The sequence below is a fragment of the Dasypus novemcinctus genome, chromosome 2, assembly GCF_030445035.2.
Source record: "Dasypus novemcinctus isolate mDasNov1 chromosome 2, mDasNov1.1.hap2, whole genome shotgun sequence".
Taxonomy (NCBI): Eukaryota; Metazoa; Chordata; class Mammalia; order Cingulata; family Dasypodidae; genus Dasypus; species Dasypus novemcinctus.
Window position 1 is genome coordinate 187,411,777 of NC_080674.1, and position 20,047 is coordinate 187,431,823.

General features: G+C 45.6%; 1 protein-coding gene across 8 annotated transcripts in view; it reads left to right on the forward strand.

Moving 5' to 3' along the window:
• Positions 1-1,000: 1,000 nt before the first annotated feature.
• NSD1 (nuclear receptor binding SET domain protein 1) overlaps positions 1,001-20,047 on the forward strand; it is a 181,036-nt gene continuing 161,989 nt past the window's right edge. Inside the window, exons 1-3 of one of the 8 annotated variants that reach the window (XM_058282812.2) lie at positions 1,001-1,330; positions 3,277-3,390; positions 4,125-4,214. In XM_058282812.2, the coding sequence (XP_058138795.1) occupies positions 3,361-3,390; positions 4,125-4,214 (120 nt within the window). In that variant the 5' untranslated portion in view covers positions 1,001-1,330; positions 3,277-3,360. Of the gene's footprint in view, positions 1,331-1,751; positions 1,811-1,903; positions 2,137-2,184; positions 2,227-3,276; positions 4,215-20,047 lie in introns of those variants that run through there. The other 7 variants (XM_058282806.2, XM_058282799.2, XM_058282795.2 and 4 more) reach the window with 7 other exon arrangements.

The following is a 20,047-nucleotide window of genomic DNA, read 5'->3' on the forward strand; positions in this document are numbered from 1 at the left end:
CTCTCTGGAGGAGGCGGAATTTTTAAAGCGGTAGATGGTGGTTTTTTTTTTTTTTCCTAAACTGCGAGAATGAGCTTTTGCCCTAGGGCCAACTCACCCTCGAGGTGAGCGTCTTGTGGGAGCAAGCCCTGGAAACGGTGGGCTCACGCGGGAAGGACGTGGGGGGTGGGGGGGGGGAGGCGGGGATGGAATCGCGGGGGTCAGGCCGGGTTTGCATTTCCCCGCCGGCTCTTCCGCGGTTTCTGCAGATTGGAATCGCTGCGGCCGCGCCAGGCGGGCGCCGCAGGGTCCCGGGAGCTGGGTGCAGGCCCCGAGGTGCAGGGCGCGCCCGAGAGCAGAACGCCCCTAGCCGGGGGGCTACGCCAGCGGTCGGTCATCGCGGCGCAGTGACTCTCGGGTCCCCAGGCTGGGCCCACTGGGGCGAGGCGCGCACTCTCCGGAGAGCCTGGCTGCGGAGCAGGCGGTCTGCGCGGGGCAGCGGTGGCACCAGAGGGCCATCTGCCTGGGCGCCGAGAACTGCAGCGACCGCGCTGCGAGGCGAGGCCCCTCCCGGCCCCCTGCCCAGCGCGCACGCACCTACCCGCGCCCGTCCGTGCCCCCGGTCCGAGCCCCAGTGCCAGGCCCAGACCCGGGCTGAGCGCGGGAGGCGGCGCGGGGATTAGCGAACCCCTCCCCCAGGGCTCCCCTCGCCCCGCCCGAGGCAACGAGGACCCCCTGGGCCCGAGGGTGGCGCGGGAGCGGCGTCCCCGCGGTGCCCGGGCCGGGGGCCGGCCGCACGGGGCGGGGGCCGCACGGCGGCAGGCCCGAGTGCGGGCGCGCAGTGTGGCTGCAGCCCGGCTCGGGTGCGGGGGGTGGGCTCAGTGCGGGGGTCTCCCGGCCTCATCCCCTTGTCGAGGCCGCGGCCGGGCGGGCAGCGCCCGGGAGGGTAACCCGACCCGCCTCCCCGGAGCCGTGCACCCCGCACGGCCGGGCCGGGGGAGGGAGAGGAATGGGAGGGAGGGGGAGGGAAGGGGCGGTGGGTGAGGGGCCGTGGGGACCGCCAGGCGAGTCCCCGGCCCGGCCTACGCCGCGCTAGGGAGCCTGACCGCGGCGCCCCGGACGAGCCAGCCCCCTGCCTCGCGGGCCTCGGGCCTGCGGCAGGAGGGAGCCCTGGGGCTGCACAGCCTTGGCTCGGGGAGGCAGACCCGAGCTGCTGCCTCCATTTTGTTTCCTGCTCAGCTTGGTCTGTGGTGGTGGTGGTGTGGGTTTGGGGTGCGGTCGGGCAGGGGGTTCACCTGCGGCCGCACCTCCTCGGGGTCTGAGGCCTCGAAGACCCCAGCCCAAGCCCCAGGTGAGCCCCGCGGCGGGAGGGGGGTTGCCTTGGCCTCGGGCCGAGCCGAGCGGGCCGAGGGCAGGTGCCCAGTGGATGGGGAGCCTGGGCTGTAACCTAAGATGGAGGCCGGGACTGACGCGGGCCCGAGCGGGGCTGGTGGGGCGGTCGGACAGGCCCTAGCCCGGCCAGGTGCCGCTGGGTCGGGGCTCGAGACGGGTAGGGTGCAGGAGCCCCGTGCAGCCCGGGGTCGGCGCTGCGCCCCGAGGCAGGTGAGGGGATCGGAGTGCCACCCACGACGCCCGCAGGCCGCGGCAGTCCGGGGAGGCGGGCGAGGCCCCAGGGGAGCTCTCCTCAGGCCCCGCCCGGGCAGCCGGGCCGGCCCGTAGGCCCCGGCCTCGAGCGGGCGCGCGGGGGGGAGGGGAGGGGGCGGCGGCGGCGGCTCCGCTGATTGGGCGGCGCGCTCGCTAGCCCGACTTCACCCGCCCTGAACCCCGAAGAGTGAGGCGAGGGAGCGCGCGCGCGGTGGGGGAAGGGGCGCGCGCGCGCTCGGGGCCCCAGGCGCACGCGGGCCGGCGCGAGGCGCTCGGTGGCACGCGCCGCGGCGGGGGCGCGCGCGGTGGGGGTGTGAGGAGGAGGAGGTGGCGGCGGCGGCGACGGAATAGGCCGGGGCAGGTCGCGCTTGCTACCTTCTCCCCTGAAGAGAGACGCGGGGGGAGGGGGGTGCGGCGAGCGGCTCCTCTCTCTCCCCACCGCTCCGCTCGCGCCCCAGTGTAATGAGGGTCACCCCCTCCCCCCAGCCGGCCCGGGAGGGGGCGCGGGGCACGGTAACTAGTGCGCTGGGGTGGGCGGCGGGCAGGCGCGAGAAAGGGGGAGGGAGGAGGAGGCCGGGCGGGGAAGATGGTGGTGGCCGTGAGGTGAGGGGCGCGGGGAGGGCCGGGCGCGGCGCGGGGTTGGTGGCCGGCTGCGCTGCAGCCGCGGGCCCCCTCCCCCTCCATCACTACCAGCCGGGCTCAGGCCTAGCCGGCCCGGCGGCGGCGAACTTCCTCCCGGCGCGGCCCGTGCCGCGCCGGCCCGCGCGCACCTCGGCCTCCGCCTCCCTTCAGGTAGCCGGCTGTGGAGCGCGGGGCCGGCTGCCCTCCCGCAGCAAACTTTGCTTGCTGCTGAATATTGATGAGTGCAGTCGGCTCGGCCGGGTGGTGCAGCCGCGGCTGCGGGAAGGAACGCGGCCCGGGCAGGCGGCGTCGGCAGCAGCCATGTTTGTCAAGCCTTAGCAGCAGCTGCTGCTGCTGCTGCCCTGACTCTTCTTCGCCCGCTGCCTCCGTTTCTCCCCCCGGCCGCGTCCCGGCCTCCGGGCCCTGAAGCGGTGGACCGAGCAAGCCTGCAGTCAGGAAGGCGAGCTTCGGGGTGCAGCCGCGTCGGCAGACTCGCCCGCGGCCTGAACACGGCCGCTGCGAAAGGCAGAGGCTCGGCGCCGGCCAGGCTCAGGGTGCAGCGCTATTGTGACCGCTGCGCCCGAGCGAGCCAGGAAGGCGGGGGTGCCTTTTTGTGCAGCGCCCGGAGCCCCCCTTGAACCCCACAGCCCCCTCCCTTCCGGAGATCGGGTCGCTGGACCCGGGGCGGGGGAGGGGGGGGCGACGCCGATTCTTCCTGTTTGAGATTTGGGGAATTTGGACTGCCAAAAGGATTTTAATTTTAGTTCAGCCCAACTGTCCACCAGTCTGCAGTGCAGGAAAAAGGGACGGGCTGTTTCCATGTGGCAGGATCTGCTCAGTTCTGGGAAGATGGAGTTTGCGGAGGCACACCGAGGCCATTTTTCCATCGTCAGCCGGGGGAACTTTTTCTGCTCATGGAAGTGCAGCAGGAAGGCATCGAGGCCACTGGGCCTTGAGACGTGGCTGCCATTTTGAAGAGAAGAGGCAAATGGACCATTATGTCAGATTAATTGCCATGTTTTTGGATTCCAGGTTGATGCCGGCCCAGGATGGATCAGACCTGTGAACTACCCAGAAGAAATTGCCTGCTGCCCTTTTCTAATCCAGTGAATTTAGATGCCTCTGAAGACAAGGACAGCCCTTTCGGTAATGGTCAATCCAATTTTTCTGAGCCACTTAATGGGTGTACTATGCAGTTATCGACTGCCAGTGGAACATCCCAAAATGCTTATGGACAAGATTCTCCATCTTGTTACATTCCATTGCGGAGACTACAGGATTTGGCCTCCATGATCAATGTAGAATATTTAAATGGGTCTGCTGATGGCTCAGAATCCTTTCAAGGCCCTGAAAAAAGTGATTCAAGAGCTCAGTCGCCAATTGTTTGCACTTCCTTGAGTCCTGGTGGTCCAACAGCACTTGCTATGAAACAGGAGCCCTCTTGTAATAACTCCCCCGAACTCCAGGTAAAAGTAAAGACTGTCAAGAATGGCTTTCTGCACATTGAGAATTTTACTTGTGTGGACGATGCAGATGTAGTTTCTGAAATGGACCCAGAACAGCCAGTCACAGAGGATGAGAGTATAGAGGAGATCTTTGAGGAAACTCAGACCAATGCCACCTGCAATTATGAGCCTAAATCAGAGAATGGTGTAGAAGTGGCCATGGGAAAGGAACAAGACAGCACACCAGAGAGTAGACACGGTGCAGTCAAATCGCCATTCTTGCCTTTAGCTTCTCAAACTGAAACACAGAAAAATAAGGAAAGAAATGAAGTGGACGGCAACAATGAAAAAGCCCTTCTCCCAGCCCCTTTTTCACTAGGAGATACAAACATTACCATAGAAGAGCAATTAAACTCAATAAATTTATCTTTTCAGGATGATCCAGACTCCAGTACCAGTACATTAGGAAACATGCTAGAATTACCTGGAACTTCATCATCATCTACTTCACAGGAATTGCCATTTGTAAGCAGTTTTTGGTACAACTTAAATATATACATAAATGTATATATGCAGGAAACGTAAAGGGAAACTTAGACCTATTTGGATTTTGGTTGCTTATCAGTTCACAGCTGAAAGCTTATTGCTAGTGATAAGCTCTTTGGGGAAATTTTACTTTGATTTTTAAATTTATCTGTATTTTATGCAGTTGGTTCTTTTGGTTTTTTCAGCTCTTCATTGAGGACTGGCTAAGTGTTAAACTTTTTAAAGGCATTTGATTCAGTTCAGGTTTAGTTTTTCAGGCTGCAGGTATACATTTGTTTAGCTTAATAAACACGAACACCTGGGCTTTGGCACCATTATAGTGGAGGTGAACCAATTTATTACCTGGATTCCTGGTTTTGTATAAATCATGCCTTATTGTTTTAGTTGGTGGAGTGACTGTTGCAGGACCAGGTGTGTTTTGGGCACACATTGGAAATGGTTGCGATGAGAAGGCGTTCTTGTACATCCATCAAAAGTTAGGCTAATTTTTCTGAACTACCTTTTGTGACGGTATAGCAACTTTTGATAACTGGCACCATCAAAGTAGGCTCTAGAATCTTTTCTAATTCTTCACTTGAAGTGTATGTATGTGTGAAATGGGTATAAATGTGGGTGTATATAGAAAAGGAGAAACTAATTTTAGTTTTTTTTTTTTTTTTTTACAATAGTGCTATATGATATTGTTAGAGGTTGGTAAATGGTAAAATTCTTTTTTGTTTTAACTTAGCCAGATTTCTTGGGTGTCTCTTACTGCCTAATTCATTAGTTATCCTCTTTCAGCTTCTGTTTCCTCATCTTTAAAATCTGAAACGACTTGGTTGCTGAAAGGTTCCTTTCAGCTTTATGTATTTGATTCTGGTTTTGTTTCTGCCCAAATACATTGTCCTGGTCACCAGTTATGTCACCAAAGAGGATTTTTGTGTGTGTGTGTGTGTGTGTTGGGGGGGGGTGGGCAACGAGTGCCTCTAGAAAGTTTTTCTTCAAAACTTTTTTCTTTTTTCTTTCAAGTTTTCATTAGAAAAATTTCTGTGGCATGTGGCGATTGTTTTGAGTACGTTAAATATTCACCTTACCATATAACCTTGTTTAAATCTACGTTTAAAGCTACGGAGGGAAAATGTGGGTGTGTCGCTTTTGTTTCTGTTGATTCATATCTCAAATATGCTGCAGCACTTCTTGGTTTTTTAACTTGGCAGTTGTAGATTTTAAAAATTATTTTGTTGTCTTGGGTCTGTATTATCTTAGAAGTTGGCGATACCTATTAACATAGGTGGGCTGTTTTGAAAACCTGTTGGAAGCTCAGTCAAGTCTTCTACTGGTAAATTTAAATGCTTTTGTGTTCATGTTGAAATTTATTTTACTCGTATGCAGGTTTGCTTTTGTTTTTACATAAAAACCTAGATCTGAAGACGGAGACAGATGTTTCTCTAGAAGCATCCAAATAGAAATGTAAATCTGTCTGGTTCTCATTGAAGAGTTGTTAGTGAAGTATTGGTTCTATTTTAAAAGTTGAATAGACAGTATGTTATGAATCTAAAATGGGAGTTAGCACACTTCTGTAAATGTTGAAACATTATTTTCAGGGTGAAAATGTGAATTACTCAAAGACTTTATGGGCTTTATGAAAAATGCAACTATCTTTAATTTATTCTTTTAGGCCTTTGGTTGAAGATTGTGATTGAAATCTATTGCTTTCGTTTTTGCCTTTGATAGTTTTTAACGGAAGACTCAAAAAAGTGAAATAAATTTCAGTAGTATGCAAAGTTAGCTAAACAGTATATATGTAAGCCTGGGAGTGGTGTAATGAAAAATAATTCTTTTGCAGTGACATGGTATTGACGTATTCAGACTATTCAGTTGATATAAATTCATCCATATAGCAGGTATAGAACACTTAACTTTGTATTGGATCATTTTATTCTGTCTGTAACATTGTGAGAGAATAAGATTCTCTTGGCAGGGCTAAGAAGTTATTAGAGTTGTAAATCCCCTGTTTAGAATTAAAGAAAGAAGAGTAATTCAAGATCAGATTGATTGTTTTGCATATCTAGCTATTAGCAGACTCCCTCCTGTCGTGAATGAACAGCCTCTTCAGTTTACCCTCATGTGCTCTTCACTTATTTTTTTCTGTGCACAGGATGTGAAAAGATTGTCATTATAATTTATAATACTGATTTGAAGCTTTTGTATATGTAACTAGATTGATGCATTTTAATTTCTCTGTCTTCAAAACTTTTTGTGCTTTGTATGTAGTAGGTGCTTAATAAAATCTTGAAGGAAGGTTGGTCCCGGAGCTCCAAGTTTAAACAGGCGTTATCCTACAGTTCATTAAGTGCTTTGATTCTTATTGCCTGGTTGTCTGTGTTCATAGCCTTGTAGTAAAAAGAGACATTAGAAGACTTAGGCCGGCAGTCAAGGTCCTTGGGATCATTGGAGACATCACTGAAAGTCTTGATATCATAGAATTATCTGAGTTCTCTTGGTTTCATTTAGTAACTTCTAAAGGTCTCTGATGCTTTGCTTGGATCATAAGTAGCTCCTGTGTTTCTCACTGGACCGATTGGCAGCACTTTTGCTTTCTTTTTCTTCTTTTTTAAAGATTTTATTTTTATTTATTTCTCTCCCCTTCCCCCCACCAATTTTCTGCTTTCTGTGTCCATTCGCTGTGTATTCTTCTGACTGCTTCTGTCCTTATCAGCGGCACCAGGAATCTGTGTTTCTTTTTGTTGCATCGTCTTGTGTCAGCTCTCCATGTGTGAGGTGCCATTCTTGGGCAGGCTGCACTTTTCTTTCGCGCTGGACGGCTCTCCTTACGGGGTGCACTCCTTGCGTGTGGGGCTCCCCTATGTCGGGGACACCCCTGCGTGGCACTGCGAATGGGCCAGCTCCACACGGCGGGGTTTGAACTGTGGACCTCCCATGTGGTAGGCGGACGCCCTATCCATTGGGCCATATCCACTTCCCCACTTTTGCTTTCTTTTCTTCGCTTAGTATATATATGGAGAATTTATACTATGGTGGTATTCATGAATTTGAAGATTCTCAAAGTTCCTAGGAGGTAGCCTGCTCCAGGATGATCTCTAAAGTATATACTATACCGGCGGCCCTTTTTTCCTCAAGAAATACACACACAAAACTCTAAAAATGAATCCCCTAACAGTGGGGACTAAAATTTCACATGTACATGGGAGAAAAAAAGAAAAAATTGTACTCTCTGGGAAGAAAATTGATCCTGTTTATATACCACTCAGTTCTGCTCTCTCTCTGACTCCTGCTTTCTTACTTGGGGACTTTGTTTTATTAATTATTCCTTCTTTCTGGAATTTGCCATACTCTTCCTCTCTACTCCATCACATTTTCTTGCCTACAAATAAGGTAACCCCTTCCTATTTTAAAGGAGTCGCCCTCTTTCCTGTAACCCCTCAATTTATCATTGCCCTTTACTGCTGAATTGCTTAATGAGTTGTCTACTTTGTCTACTTCTCCCTACTCTTTAATGCTTTTTGTTTGGGCCTCTGTACCCTCCACATTGCTGAAGCTTTTTTCCTTAAGACACAATTGAGAAAAGAAAAAACCAAAAAAACCCCCCAAAAAACAAAAACAAGACACAATTGATAGTTTCGCCATACTTATCCTGCTAGATTTGCAGCATTTTGACCATAATTCCTTTATTTATTTATTTTTAAAGATTTATTTATCCCCCCCCCGCCCCGGTTGTCTGTTCTCTGTGTCCATTTGCTGCGTGTTCTTCTTTGTCTGCTTCTGTTGTCAGCCGTACCGGGAATCTGTGTTTCTTTTTGTTGCATCAGCTCTCTGTGTGTGCAGTGCCATTCCTGGGCAGGCTGCACTCTCTTTCACGCTGGGCGGCTCTCCTTACGGGGCTCCCCTAAGCGGGGACACCCCTGCGTGGCAGGGCACTCCTTGTGCGCATCAGCACTGCACATGGGCATGCTCCACACAGGTCAAGGAGGCCCAGGGTTTGAACTACGGGCCTCCCATGTGGTAGACGGACGCCCTAACCACTGGGCCAAGTCTGTTTCCCCATAATTCCTTTAAACAGCCATTTTCGACTACTGCTGTCTTTTCTTCTTTGCTTTCTTGCAGTCTCATGCACTCTCATTACTATATTGGTACTCTACTGTGTGAAAACTCTCACTCTGACCTGACTTCTGAGCTGCAAACAAGACAGTCTTCCACTTGTATTCACTTAAAACGTAATTTTCCATTTTGAATCCATTTGTTTTATTGTCACACATTCCTTTCCTTCTGTGTTAATGAGCGTGCCATCCTCTTTTTCACCTCAGTTCTGGAAACCAAGGAGTTACTTATTCATTTCTATGATCAAAAAACATGTGAATGCTTCCTCTGTACTAGGCACTGCTAGTATAAAAAGGAAAAGGCATAGTCTCTTCTTTACAGGAACTTCATTGAGTGGGGAAGACAAAATATGAACAGTGACAATACAGAATACTGAGAGGTCTGGTGGGTGATATGGGAGTGTGGAGGAAGGTATGCCTGGAATAATCAGGAAATACTTCACAGATGAGTTACATTATAATTTGAGAAGAGACATGCCAGTAAGTAAGAGGGAATAGCATATGCAAGTACAAGAAATTCATTGATAGGAATTCGGGATGAGTGGGGTTGTTGGGAGATAAGGATGTAAAGATAGGCCTTGGGTGCCTGTGCTATAGAGTTAAAATTTTATACACATTCCTTGAGTCTTTCTCTATTTGCAGTCTACTGTGAGGTCTTTATCACTGATATTCTTTATAGCTTTTCTCTCTCCTATACACAATTCCCTCCTACTTTCTAAATGAGAAGTACTGATCTCTGTTAAAAGCTTTAATTCAATGCCTCACTATTCTCCCAGTTTGCCTAATAAGCCCAAATTCAGTGTCCTTTTTGACAGGGCTCCATCCTGACATTTCCAGTGACCTTTCCAAGTTTCATATATTAAATCCTTTGTACCCCTTGGTTCAGCCAAACTGAGCTGTTAGTGGTCCCTTGCTCCACATATTTTCTGGCTCATGCCTTTATCCTGGTCTAATTCGTCTTTGTCTCTTAAACAATATGAATGTAGCATGGTATCGTCTTTGTAGTAGGTACTTAAATATTTACTGAGTGAATGAGTGAATGGTGCTATTAAAGAGATAAAAGTTGAGTGGAGTAAATTTTAGGTAGGAAGATGGTAAGTGGATTCTTAGCCTTTATGACCTTCAACATACCAAATTTCAAAATATAAGAGGCTTTTTTTTGGACTTCATTTTCTCTTGCAATCAATTTCTAAGGCCTTTGAATTTGAGTTTCCTAACGTAAACATTAATTTTTCTCTCCATTCTCACTTTCGCTCTTCTAGTTAAGGATATTAAATTATAATGGTTTAGAAGTGGATAGATTCCTAAGTCTGTACTAATCTACCTTTTTAGTTGGGAAATCCCTTAATTTCACTGAGGCCTGATTCCTCATCAGTAATTTGGGCCTAGTATCTTCCTCCCCCACTGTTGTTTGCGCTTGCTCTCTGCTCTCTGTCCATTTGCTGTGTTGTGTGTTCTTTCTGTCTTGGTTTTTTTTCTCTTCTTTCTCTTTAGGAGGCACTGGGAACCGATCCCAGGACCTTTGGTGTGGGAGAGGGGCACTCAGTTGCTTGAGCCACCTCATCTTGCTGGTCTGCTGCATCTCTCACCATCTCTCCTCTGCGTCTCCCTTTTTTGCGTCATCTTGCTGCACCTGTTCTCCGTGGTGCAGGCCAGCTTGCCTTCACCAGAATTGAACCTGGGGCCTCCCATATGGTAGAAGGGAGCCCATTCCCCTGAGTCATTTCTGCTTCCTAGTATTTCCTTCCTTGAAGCTTTGTTGAGATGCAATAAAATACTTTATATGAAGCAGTTAGCACAGTGGTAGGCCAGAAGTAGGTTCTCAGTTAAGTGATGACTATTATTATTATTATATTATTATTATTTTACCTTTTTTTGTCTTTATTTTTTTAATCTTATATTAAAAAAAAATGAGGTCCCCATACACCCCCCACCCCCCTCACCCCACTCCTCGCATAACAACAACCTTCTCCATCATCATGGAGCATTCATTGTGCTTGGTGACTACATCTCTGAGCACTGCTGCATCACATGGTCAATGGTCCACATTATAATTTACACTCTCCCCCAGTCCACCCAGTGGGGCATGGGAAGACATACAATGTCTGGTAACTGTCCCTGTTATTATTATTATTGTTGTATGCTATTAGCCAAATATGCATTTGGAAGAGTTGTGAATTTTGAAAAACCTATCTTTTTGCTTTTGGTTTTTACTGTATTCTTTCAAACCCTTTTCTTTAATTGATAAGATAAGAATATTAGCTACTGTTGCTGGTTTCCATTTTTGTAAAATAATCAGGAGTATTTGATTCATTTTTTTTTTTAGTAATTAGAATTTAATATATGCAGTAAACGTCACTAGCTCTGCATACTCCCAATTTTTTTTCTTTATTATTTTTAAACTCCCAACTATTAAGTGGTATAATTTTATTACATTGTTTCTGCTGGTTTTCCTTTATCATGGATATAAATAAATGCTTCATTTTTCACCCTCTGGTTTTTAGGGGATCCCATTGAAAGGAGAGACAACCTTTTTTCTGGAGATGAGTTTAATTTTAATTGAAACTTATCTGAAATGTAAACTTGAATAAATTGGTATAAGTATTTTTTTAGTTAGAAAAGTAATTATGGTAAAGAAAAAAATTCAAACCTTAAAATGGAATGTAAAAAGTGTACTTCCACCTCTTATATACTCCCTGATCTTGCCAGTAGCCTCAGTATTAGAAATTTTCTTTATGTACGTATACTTTTTTTTTCTTTTGGTAACACAAGTGGGTGGAAACATGTCTTATTCAATACCTTATGTAATATGTTAAGGACTCTTCATATATAAACATGTATATTTTCTTTAATATTATTGAAATATTGACATAATTGTAGATACACATACATTTGTAAGAAATAATCCAGAGAGATAGATACCGTGTATACTTGCCTGGTTTTTCCCAGTGGTAATATTTTGCAAAACTGGCTAATATTACAACCAGAATCTTGTCTTTGGTACAATCACCCAGTCTTACTCAGATGTCCCCAGTTTTATCTGTACTGATTTGTGCTTGTATTGTTTAGTTCTATACATTTTTAAAATTCTGTACATTTTTACCACCTGTATAGGTTGGTATACTCGCTATAATCAGGACATTGAACAGCTCCAACATGGCAAGGATCTCTCCTCTTGCCTTTTTTTTTTTTTTAAAAGATTTTTTTAAATGTATTTCCTCTCCCCCCTCCCCCCCCCCCGTTGTCTGCTTTCTGTGTCCATTCGCTGTGTGATCTTCTGTGTCTGCTTGTATTCTTGTCAGTAGCACCCAGAATCTGTGTCTCCATTTGTCGCGTTATCTTGCTGCATCAGCTCTCCAAGTGTGCGGTGCCATTCCTGGGCAGGCTGCACTTTTTTCGTGCTGGGTGACTCTCCTTACAGGGTGCACTCCTTGCGCGGGGTACACCCTGTGTGGCGCGACACTCTTTGTGCGCATCAGCACTGTGTGTGGGCCAGCTCATCTCACGGGTCAGGAGGCCCTAGGTTTAATCCTTGAACCTCCCATGTGGTAGGCGGACACCCTATCCGTTGGGCCAAATCTGCTTTCTTCCTCTTGTCCTTTTTTTTTTTTAAAGATTTATTTTTTTATTTCTTTTTTTCCCTTCCCCCCAGTTGTCTGCTCTCTGTCCATTCGCTGTGTGTTCTTCTGTGACTACTTCTATCCTTATCAGCTGCACCGGGAATCTTGTGTTTCATTTTGTTGTATCATCTTGTTGTGTCAGCTCTCCTGGTGTGCAGCGCCATTCCTGGGCAGGCTGCACTTTCTTTCACGCTGGGCGGCTCTCCTTACGGTGCGCACTCCTTGCGCGTGGGGCTCCCCTATGCAGTGGGACACCCCTGCCTGGCAGGGCACTCCTTGCGTGCATCAGCACTGAGCATGGGTCAGCTCTACATGGGTCAAGGAGGCCCAGGGTTTGAACTGCGGACCTCCCATGTGGTAGACGGACGCCCTAACCACTGGGCCAAGTCTGCTTCCCTTCTTGCCCTTTTATAACCATGCCCATCTCCTTCCATAAACTGTCCTCTTCCTAGTCTCTGCTAACCCATTAATCTGTCCTCTGTTTCTAAAATTTTGTCATTTCAAAAATGCTATATAAATGAAATCATACAGTATGTAACCTTTTGGGATTGGCTTTCTTACTTGGCATAATTCCCTGGAGAGTCATTTAAGTTGTTGACCTTATCAGGAATTTGTGCCTCTAACTTATTAAAGAATATTCTACAGTATGTATAATACCACATTTGATTTAACCATTCACCTGTTGAAGGATATCTGGGCTGGTTCTACCTTTTGGCTGTTACCAATAAAGCTACTATGTATATTCGTGTATAGGGTTTCTGTGTGAACATAAGTCTTCATTTCTCTGGGATAAATGTGTAAGAGAACAATTGATGGATCATATGGTAATTGCATGTTTAATTTTGTGAGAAACTGCCAAGTTGTTTTCAGAGTGGCTGTATCATTTTGCATTCTCATCAGCAGTGTCTGAGTGATCCATTTTCTCTGTATCCTCAACAGCCTTTGGTATTGTTGCTGTTTTTATTCTCCCATTCTGATAGGTGTGTAGTGATCTCTGTGTGTTTAATTTTGCATTTTCCTGATGACTAATGATGAACATCTTTTTGTGTGCTTGTTTGCCATCTGTATATCCCGTTCTTTGAAATGTATTCATGTCTTTTGTCCATTTTCTAATTGGATTGCTTGATTTTTTTAAGTGTTTTATGATTTTAAAAAAATACATATATTCTAGATGATCTCCATTCCTTTTAATAGAATCATAGTTTTAAACATAGCCTTCATTTTTGGATAATTTTTTGTAGAACCAATAAAATCATGCATACTTGTGATTTCCCATTATAAATTGCAACAGATTTTAGTGTCTTGTTACTGATTAGATGAAATTACTTTATGAAGGCATTTAAAAGTTCTTTTCACATCTCCAGTGACCTTATATAAAATGCCATAATACTCTATTAAAGATTGCTGGAAGAATAAAATCCATTTGGAGAGTGAACAATTATATTTACACAGTAGATTAAATTAAAAATAATTACTGGTTATGTGATATTCCCTCATATACCAGAAAGAGTCTGAAGGTAGGTTTTTTTTTTGGGTGAATTATAATAGTATATTCCCTGTGTCATCTCTAATTTCTCTTGATGCTGTAATTGGAGCTTTTGGGGCTCCCTTGTGAAAGTAGGCAGTATGCAAGTACCCAGTGAAAATAGCAGACATCAATTCCATGCTAATCATCACTGGAATTTTATATCCAAAGGTATGTCTTTAACAGTGTATTTGGTTCAGTTGAAATGTATTGAATCTGTTTTTTTTTTTTTTAAAGATTTATTTTTTATTTATTTCTTTCCCCTCCCCTACCCCCCCCCCCCCCAGTTGTCTGCTCTCTGTGTCCATTCCCTTTGTGTTCTTGTCTGCTTATATTCTTGTCAGCGGCACCAGGAATCTCTTACCCTCTTTGTTGTGTCATCTTGCTGTGTCAGCTCTCCGTGTGTGCAGCAACCACTCCTGGGCAGGCTGCACATTTTTAAGTGCTGGGTGGCTCTCCTTACAGGGCGCACTCCTTGTGCTTGGACTCCCCTACACAGGGGGCACCCCTGCGTGGCACAGTACTCCTTGCGCGTATCAGCACTGTGTGTAGGCCAGCTCATCACACAGGTTAGGAGGCCCCGGGTTGGAACCCTGGACCTCCCATGTGGTAGGCAGACACTCTATCAGTTGAGCCAAATCTGCTTCCCTGAATCTGTTTTTGTAATTAGTATATCTAGGAGTAGCACTTCTTCCATGCCATGACTTGTGAAGAATTGCAGAGCTGTTATTGAGGTAATTCAGTTCTGCATTTGAAGTGCTTTTTTTTCCTTCAAGTATTTAATTTTTAAAAAATATTTATTTTTAGAGATTTATTTTATTTATTTCTCCCCTCCCTTTGTTGTTTTCCATTTGTTGTGTCTGTTGTGTGCTAGTCTTCATTTTTAGGAGGCACCAGGAACTGAACCTGGTATCTCCCACGTGGAAGGGAGGCCCCTAATCACTTGAGCCTCCTCCACTCCCTACTTTGATGGGTCTCTCATTATGTTTTCCTTTGTGTGTCTCTTGTTGCATCATCTTGTTGCAGCTTGTTGTGCCACCCCGTTGTGTCAGCTCACTGTGTTGCTCATCTTCTTTAGGAGGCACTGGGAACTGAACCCGGCTCTCCTGTGTGGTGGGTGGGAGCTCAGTCACTTGAGCCACATCTGCTTCCCTATTTTTTTTTTTTGCTGTGCTTTCTTCTGTGTCTGTATTTAATTATTTTATTTCCACTTCCCCCTTGCGGCTTGCTTGCTGTCTGCTCTCTGAGTCCATTTACTACACACTCTTCTGTGTTTTTGCTTGTCTCTTGTTGGGTCACCTTGCTGAGTTGGCGCTCTGTGGTGCTTGCCGGTGAGGCAGCGCTCCACAGCATCTGCGGGCTAGTTGGCACTCTGCAGCGTGTGAGCCAGCCTGCCTTCACAAGGAGGCCCCGGGATGCGAATCCAGTGCCTTCCATATGGTAGGCAGGAGCCCAACTGATTGAGCCACAGCCGCTTCCCTGTTTTGTATTTACTTTTTCTTTTATTTATCCTCCCCTTCCCCCAGATAGTTCGCTCATCTGTCTGTTCACCGTCTCCAGGAGGCCCTGGAAACTGAACCTAAGACCTCCCACATAAGAGGAAAGTGCCCAGTGGACTGAGTCACATCTGTTCCCTGTGGGCTGCAGTGTCTGCTGGCTTATGGCCTCTGCTTCTTTTGCAGTGGGGGTGGCATCTTGCTCATTGTGGCAGGGTTTACTCTGTTGCCATAGCATCTAACTCTGTTGCAGTGGGAGGTGGCATCTATTTGTCTTCTTTTAGGAGGCACTGGGACCCGAACCCAGTACCTCCCATGTGGTAGGCAGGCACCCAATTGGTTGAGCCACATCTGCTACCCTGAAGTGCTTTTTTTTTTTTAAAGATTTATTATTATTATTATTATATTTTATTTATTTCTCTCCCCTTCCCCCCCCAGTTGTCTGCTCTCTGTTTCCATTCGCTGCATGTTCTTCTGTGACCGCTTCTATCCTTACAGCAGCACTGGGAATCTGTGTTTCTTTTTGTTGTGTCATTTTGCTGTGTCAGCTTGCTGTGTGTGCGGTGCCATTCTTGGGCAGGCTGCACTTTCTTTTGCGCTGGGCGGCTCTCATTACAGGTAGCACTTACTGCGCTTGGGGCTCCCCTACACAGGAGACACCCCTGTGTGGCAGGGCACTCCTTGCGCACATCAGCACTGTGCGTGGGCCAGGTCCACACGGGTCAAGGAGGCCCGGGGTTTGAACCGTTTACCTCCCATGTGATAGGCGGATGCCCTAACCACTGGGCCAAGTCCGCTTCCCTGAAGTGCTTTTTAATAGCAGAGCTTGAGGGTAGAAGTGTTATGGTGCAGGTAATTAAATCCCTGAAGTGAATTCTTTGGAGTAGATTTTAGAGTTGTGAGTGAAGTCTTTTTTTTTTTTTATGTTTATTGTGCATCCCATATTTTTTGGAGGGGGGGGAATTCTTTTTTTCAGTTCCTGAAGGTGGAAAGTTTATTTATTTTATTTGAGATCTTCTTTATTAATGTAGGCTTTACAGCTATTAACTTCTCTGAGCACTGCCTTTTAAAAAATTTCTTAAGACTTTTTTTTTTAAGATTTATTTTTATTTATTCCCCCCTACCCTTGCCGCTTGTTTGCTGTCTGCTCTCTGTGTTCATTCGCTGTGCATTCTTCTGTGCCTGCTTGTCTCTCTTTGTTGTGTCATCTTGCTGCGCCAGCTCTCCGCGGGTGCAGGCCGTCAGCTCTCCACGGACGCAGGCCATCAGCTCCCTGCAGGCACAGGCCAGCTCACCTTTACAAGGAGGCCCTGGGTGGTGAACCCAGGGCCTCCCATATGGTAGACAGGAGCTCAGTCGGTTGAGCCATATCTGCTTCCCTGAGCACTGCTTTTATTGCATCCCATATTTTTTGGTATCTTATTTTTTCTATTCTTCTGAAAGTATTTTCTGATTTTCCTTGAGTTTTCTTCTTTGACCCGTTGGTTGTTTAGGAGGGTTTTGTTTACTTTTCACATATTTTGTGAATTTATTAACTTTTCTTCTGTTAGTTCTTTTAAAGATTTATTTATTTTTATTTCTCTCCCCTTCCCTGCCCTCCTCCCCTAGTTGTCTGCTCTTTGTGTCCATTCACTGTGTGTTCTTCTGTGTCTGCTTATATTCTTGTCAGTGGCACCGGGAATCTGTGTCTCTTTTTGTTGTGTCATCTTGCTGCGTCAGCTCTCTGTGTGTGGCAACACTCCTGAGCAGGCTGCACTTTCTTCGCACTGGGCAGCTCTCCTTATGGGGCACACTCCTTGCGCATGGGGCTCCCCTATGTGGTGGACACCCCTGTGCGGCACGGCACTCCTTGTGTGCATCAGCACTGTGCGTGGGCCAGCTCATCACATGGGTCAGGAGACCCTGAGTTTGAACCCTGGACCTCCCATGTGGTAGGCGGATGCTCTGTCCGTTGAACCAAATCCGCTTCCCATCTGTTATTTATTTCTAATTTCATTTTATTTGGTCAGAGAATACACTTCTTATGATTTCTGTCTTTTAAAAAAATAATTGAAACTTGTTTTGTGGCCTAACATTTTTGTCTATCCTGGTGAAGAGTCCATGTGTACTTGGGAAGAATGTAGTCTGCTGTTGTTGGTTGTAGAGTTCAATAGTTGTCTTTTAGATGTAGTTGCTTTTTAGTATTATTCAAGTTTTCTGTTTGCTTGTCTTTTTTTTCTCCTTGTTTATGTTTTGACTTCTTGTTCTATCTATTGAATGTGGCATATTGATGTTTTCAGTTGTTATGGCTGAATGGTGTGGTTCTCCCTTTGACTCTGTTTTTACTTCATATATTTTGAGGCTCTGTTTTTAGATACATATATGTTCATCACTATTACAACTTTCTGACGGATTGATCCTTTTTTTCCTCAGTTTTATTTACTTTATTTTTCTTTGTTTATCCCTCCCTCCCCAAGATAGTTCTGTTGTCATCTCTCTTACTGTTTGCTTGCCTTCTTCAGGAGGAACTGGGAACCAAACCCAGGATCTCGCACATGAGAAGTGAGTGCCCAGTGGCTTGAGACACATCTGCTTCCTGGGGGCCATGCTGTCTCCTGGCTTGTGGCATCTGCTTGTTGTGGCAGGGGTGGTACCTATGCATCTTATATTTAGGAGCCTCTGGGACCTGAACCCAGGACATCCCATGTGGTAGGCAGGCACCCACTTGGTTGAGCCACATCCACTTCCCCAGATTGACCCTTTTGTCAATCCAAAATGCCCTTCTTTTGTCTCTAGTAACAATTTTTGACTTAAAGCCCACTCCAGCTCTCTTTTTGTTATTGATTGCCTAAAATATCTTTTTGCATTATTTCACTTTTAACCTATTTGTTGATCTAAAGTGTGCTGGATTATCCTTTTTAAAAAATTGATCCTTCCAATTTCTGCCTTTTTAATTAGACAGTTTAAGCCATTTACGTTTACATTTAATATAATTGTTTTTTCTGACTTTTTTTTGGGGGGTACCAGGGGTTGAACCCTGGGACCTCGTACATGTGGAACACGCACTCAACTACTGAGCTACACCTGCTTCTTAATATAATTACTCATAAGGACTCTGCCATTGTTCTTCTGTATGCTATATCTTTTTCTTTCTCAGTTTCTCCATTATTGCCTTCATTTGTGTCAGACCTTCTTTCCCACCACTTTTATAATTTTTTTCCCCTAATGTCTTATGTTTAAAAATGTGATAAGTTTGAAATGTATTTCGGTGTAATCCTTGAGTCAAGAATCGAATATATTTTTCTTCCAGTTGGCTAGCCAGTTTTTCCAAAATTGTTATTGAATAATACTGATTTTAAATACCACCTTTACTTACATAGAATCCCCACATGGGTTCAAGTCTATTCTCAACTCTGTTCCACTGATACCTTGTCTGACATGTTTGGCTGTTCATGTTTGAATTTGTGCAGCTTTTTTTCTTTTAAAGATTTATTTATTTTATTTAATTCCCCCCCTTCCCCCGGTTGTCTGTTCTCTGTGTCTGTTTGCCGCGTCTTGTTTCTTTGTCTGCTTCTGTTGTCATCAGCGGCATGGGAAGTGTGGGCGGCGCGATTCCTGGGCAGGCTGCAACTTTCTTTCGCGCTGGGCGGCTCTCCTTACGGGTGCACTCCTTGCGCGTGGGGCTCCCCTATGCGGGGGACACCCCTGAGTGGCAGGGCACTCCTTGCGCGCATCAGCACTGTGCATGGGCCAGCTCCACACGGGTCAAGGAGGCCCGGGGTTTGAACTGCGGACCTCCCATATGGTAGACGGATGCCCTAACCACTGGGCCAAAGTCCATTTCCCTTCATGTACTTATTGGCCATTTGTATTTCTTCTTTGAAGCTCTTTGTCCATTTATTAATTAGGTTCTCTATTTTAAAAATTTGGTAGCATATATAACAAAAAATTTACCATTTTAATATTTTTAAATGTTCATTTCAGTGACATCAATTACTTTTACATTGTTATGCTACCATTACCACATTCTGTTACTAAAACTTAATATCTCAGGGAAAAACTTGGCCCATTAAGCAACAATTCCCCATTCCTCCTCCTCACCAGCCCTTGATAACCTCTAATCACCTTTCTGTCTGTTCATATGAGTGAAATCATACAGTATTTTTCCTTTTTTTCTGGCTTATTTTGCTTTTAGCATAATGTTTGCAGCATTCATTCATATTGTTTCATGTATCAGAAGTTCATTACTTATTGTGGCTCACTTTTTCTATTGTTTGTATATGCCACATTTTGTTTATCCAGTCAATTGTTGATGAACACTCGGGTTGATTCCACCTTTCAGTTGTTAAGAATAATACTGCTATGAACATTTGTGTACAAGTTTTTGAGTGATTATTTCTTTTCTTTTTTCTTAGGTATCTGTATCTAGGAGAGAAACTGCTGGGTCATTTCATAACTTTTTTAACATTTTGAGGAATTGACAGTCTGTTTTCTACGTTAGATGTACCATTTACATGGTCACCAGAAATGTACAAGGATTACAGTTTCTCCACATCCTTACCACTACTTGTTATCTGAAAAAAACATTTTTTTTTTCTTTTTAGGAGGTACTGGGGATTGAACCTAGGATCTTGTACATGGGAAGCAGGCCCTCAACCACTGAGGTATATTTGCTCCTCAGTGAAAGTTGGTTTTTTCATTTGTCTGTTTGTTTTTAGGAGGTACTGGGAATTGAACCTGAGACCTCATACATGGGAAGCAGGCACTCAACCACTTGAGTTACATCTGCTCAAAAAATTTTTTTAAAACAAATCAATTTTATTGGTTTATATTAATAAAGCATACAACTCATTCAAAGTGCACAATCCATGGTATTTGGTATAATTACAGTTGTGCATTCTTCACTTGATTCAGTCATTATTAGAACATTTTCATTATTTCAGTAATAATAAAAAACAGATAAACAAGAAAATTCTTCACCTCTCAATTTCTGTATTTCCCCTGCTGTATAAAGCTTCTATTTCTGGCTTTTCGTGCGCAATTATTTATTAAGCAGTTCTATTGAGATATACTCACATAGCCTATGATCTATCCA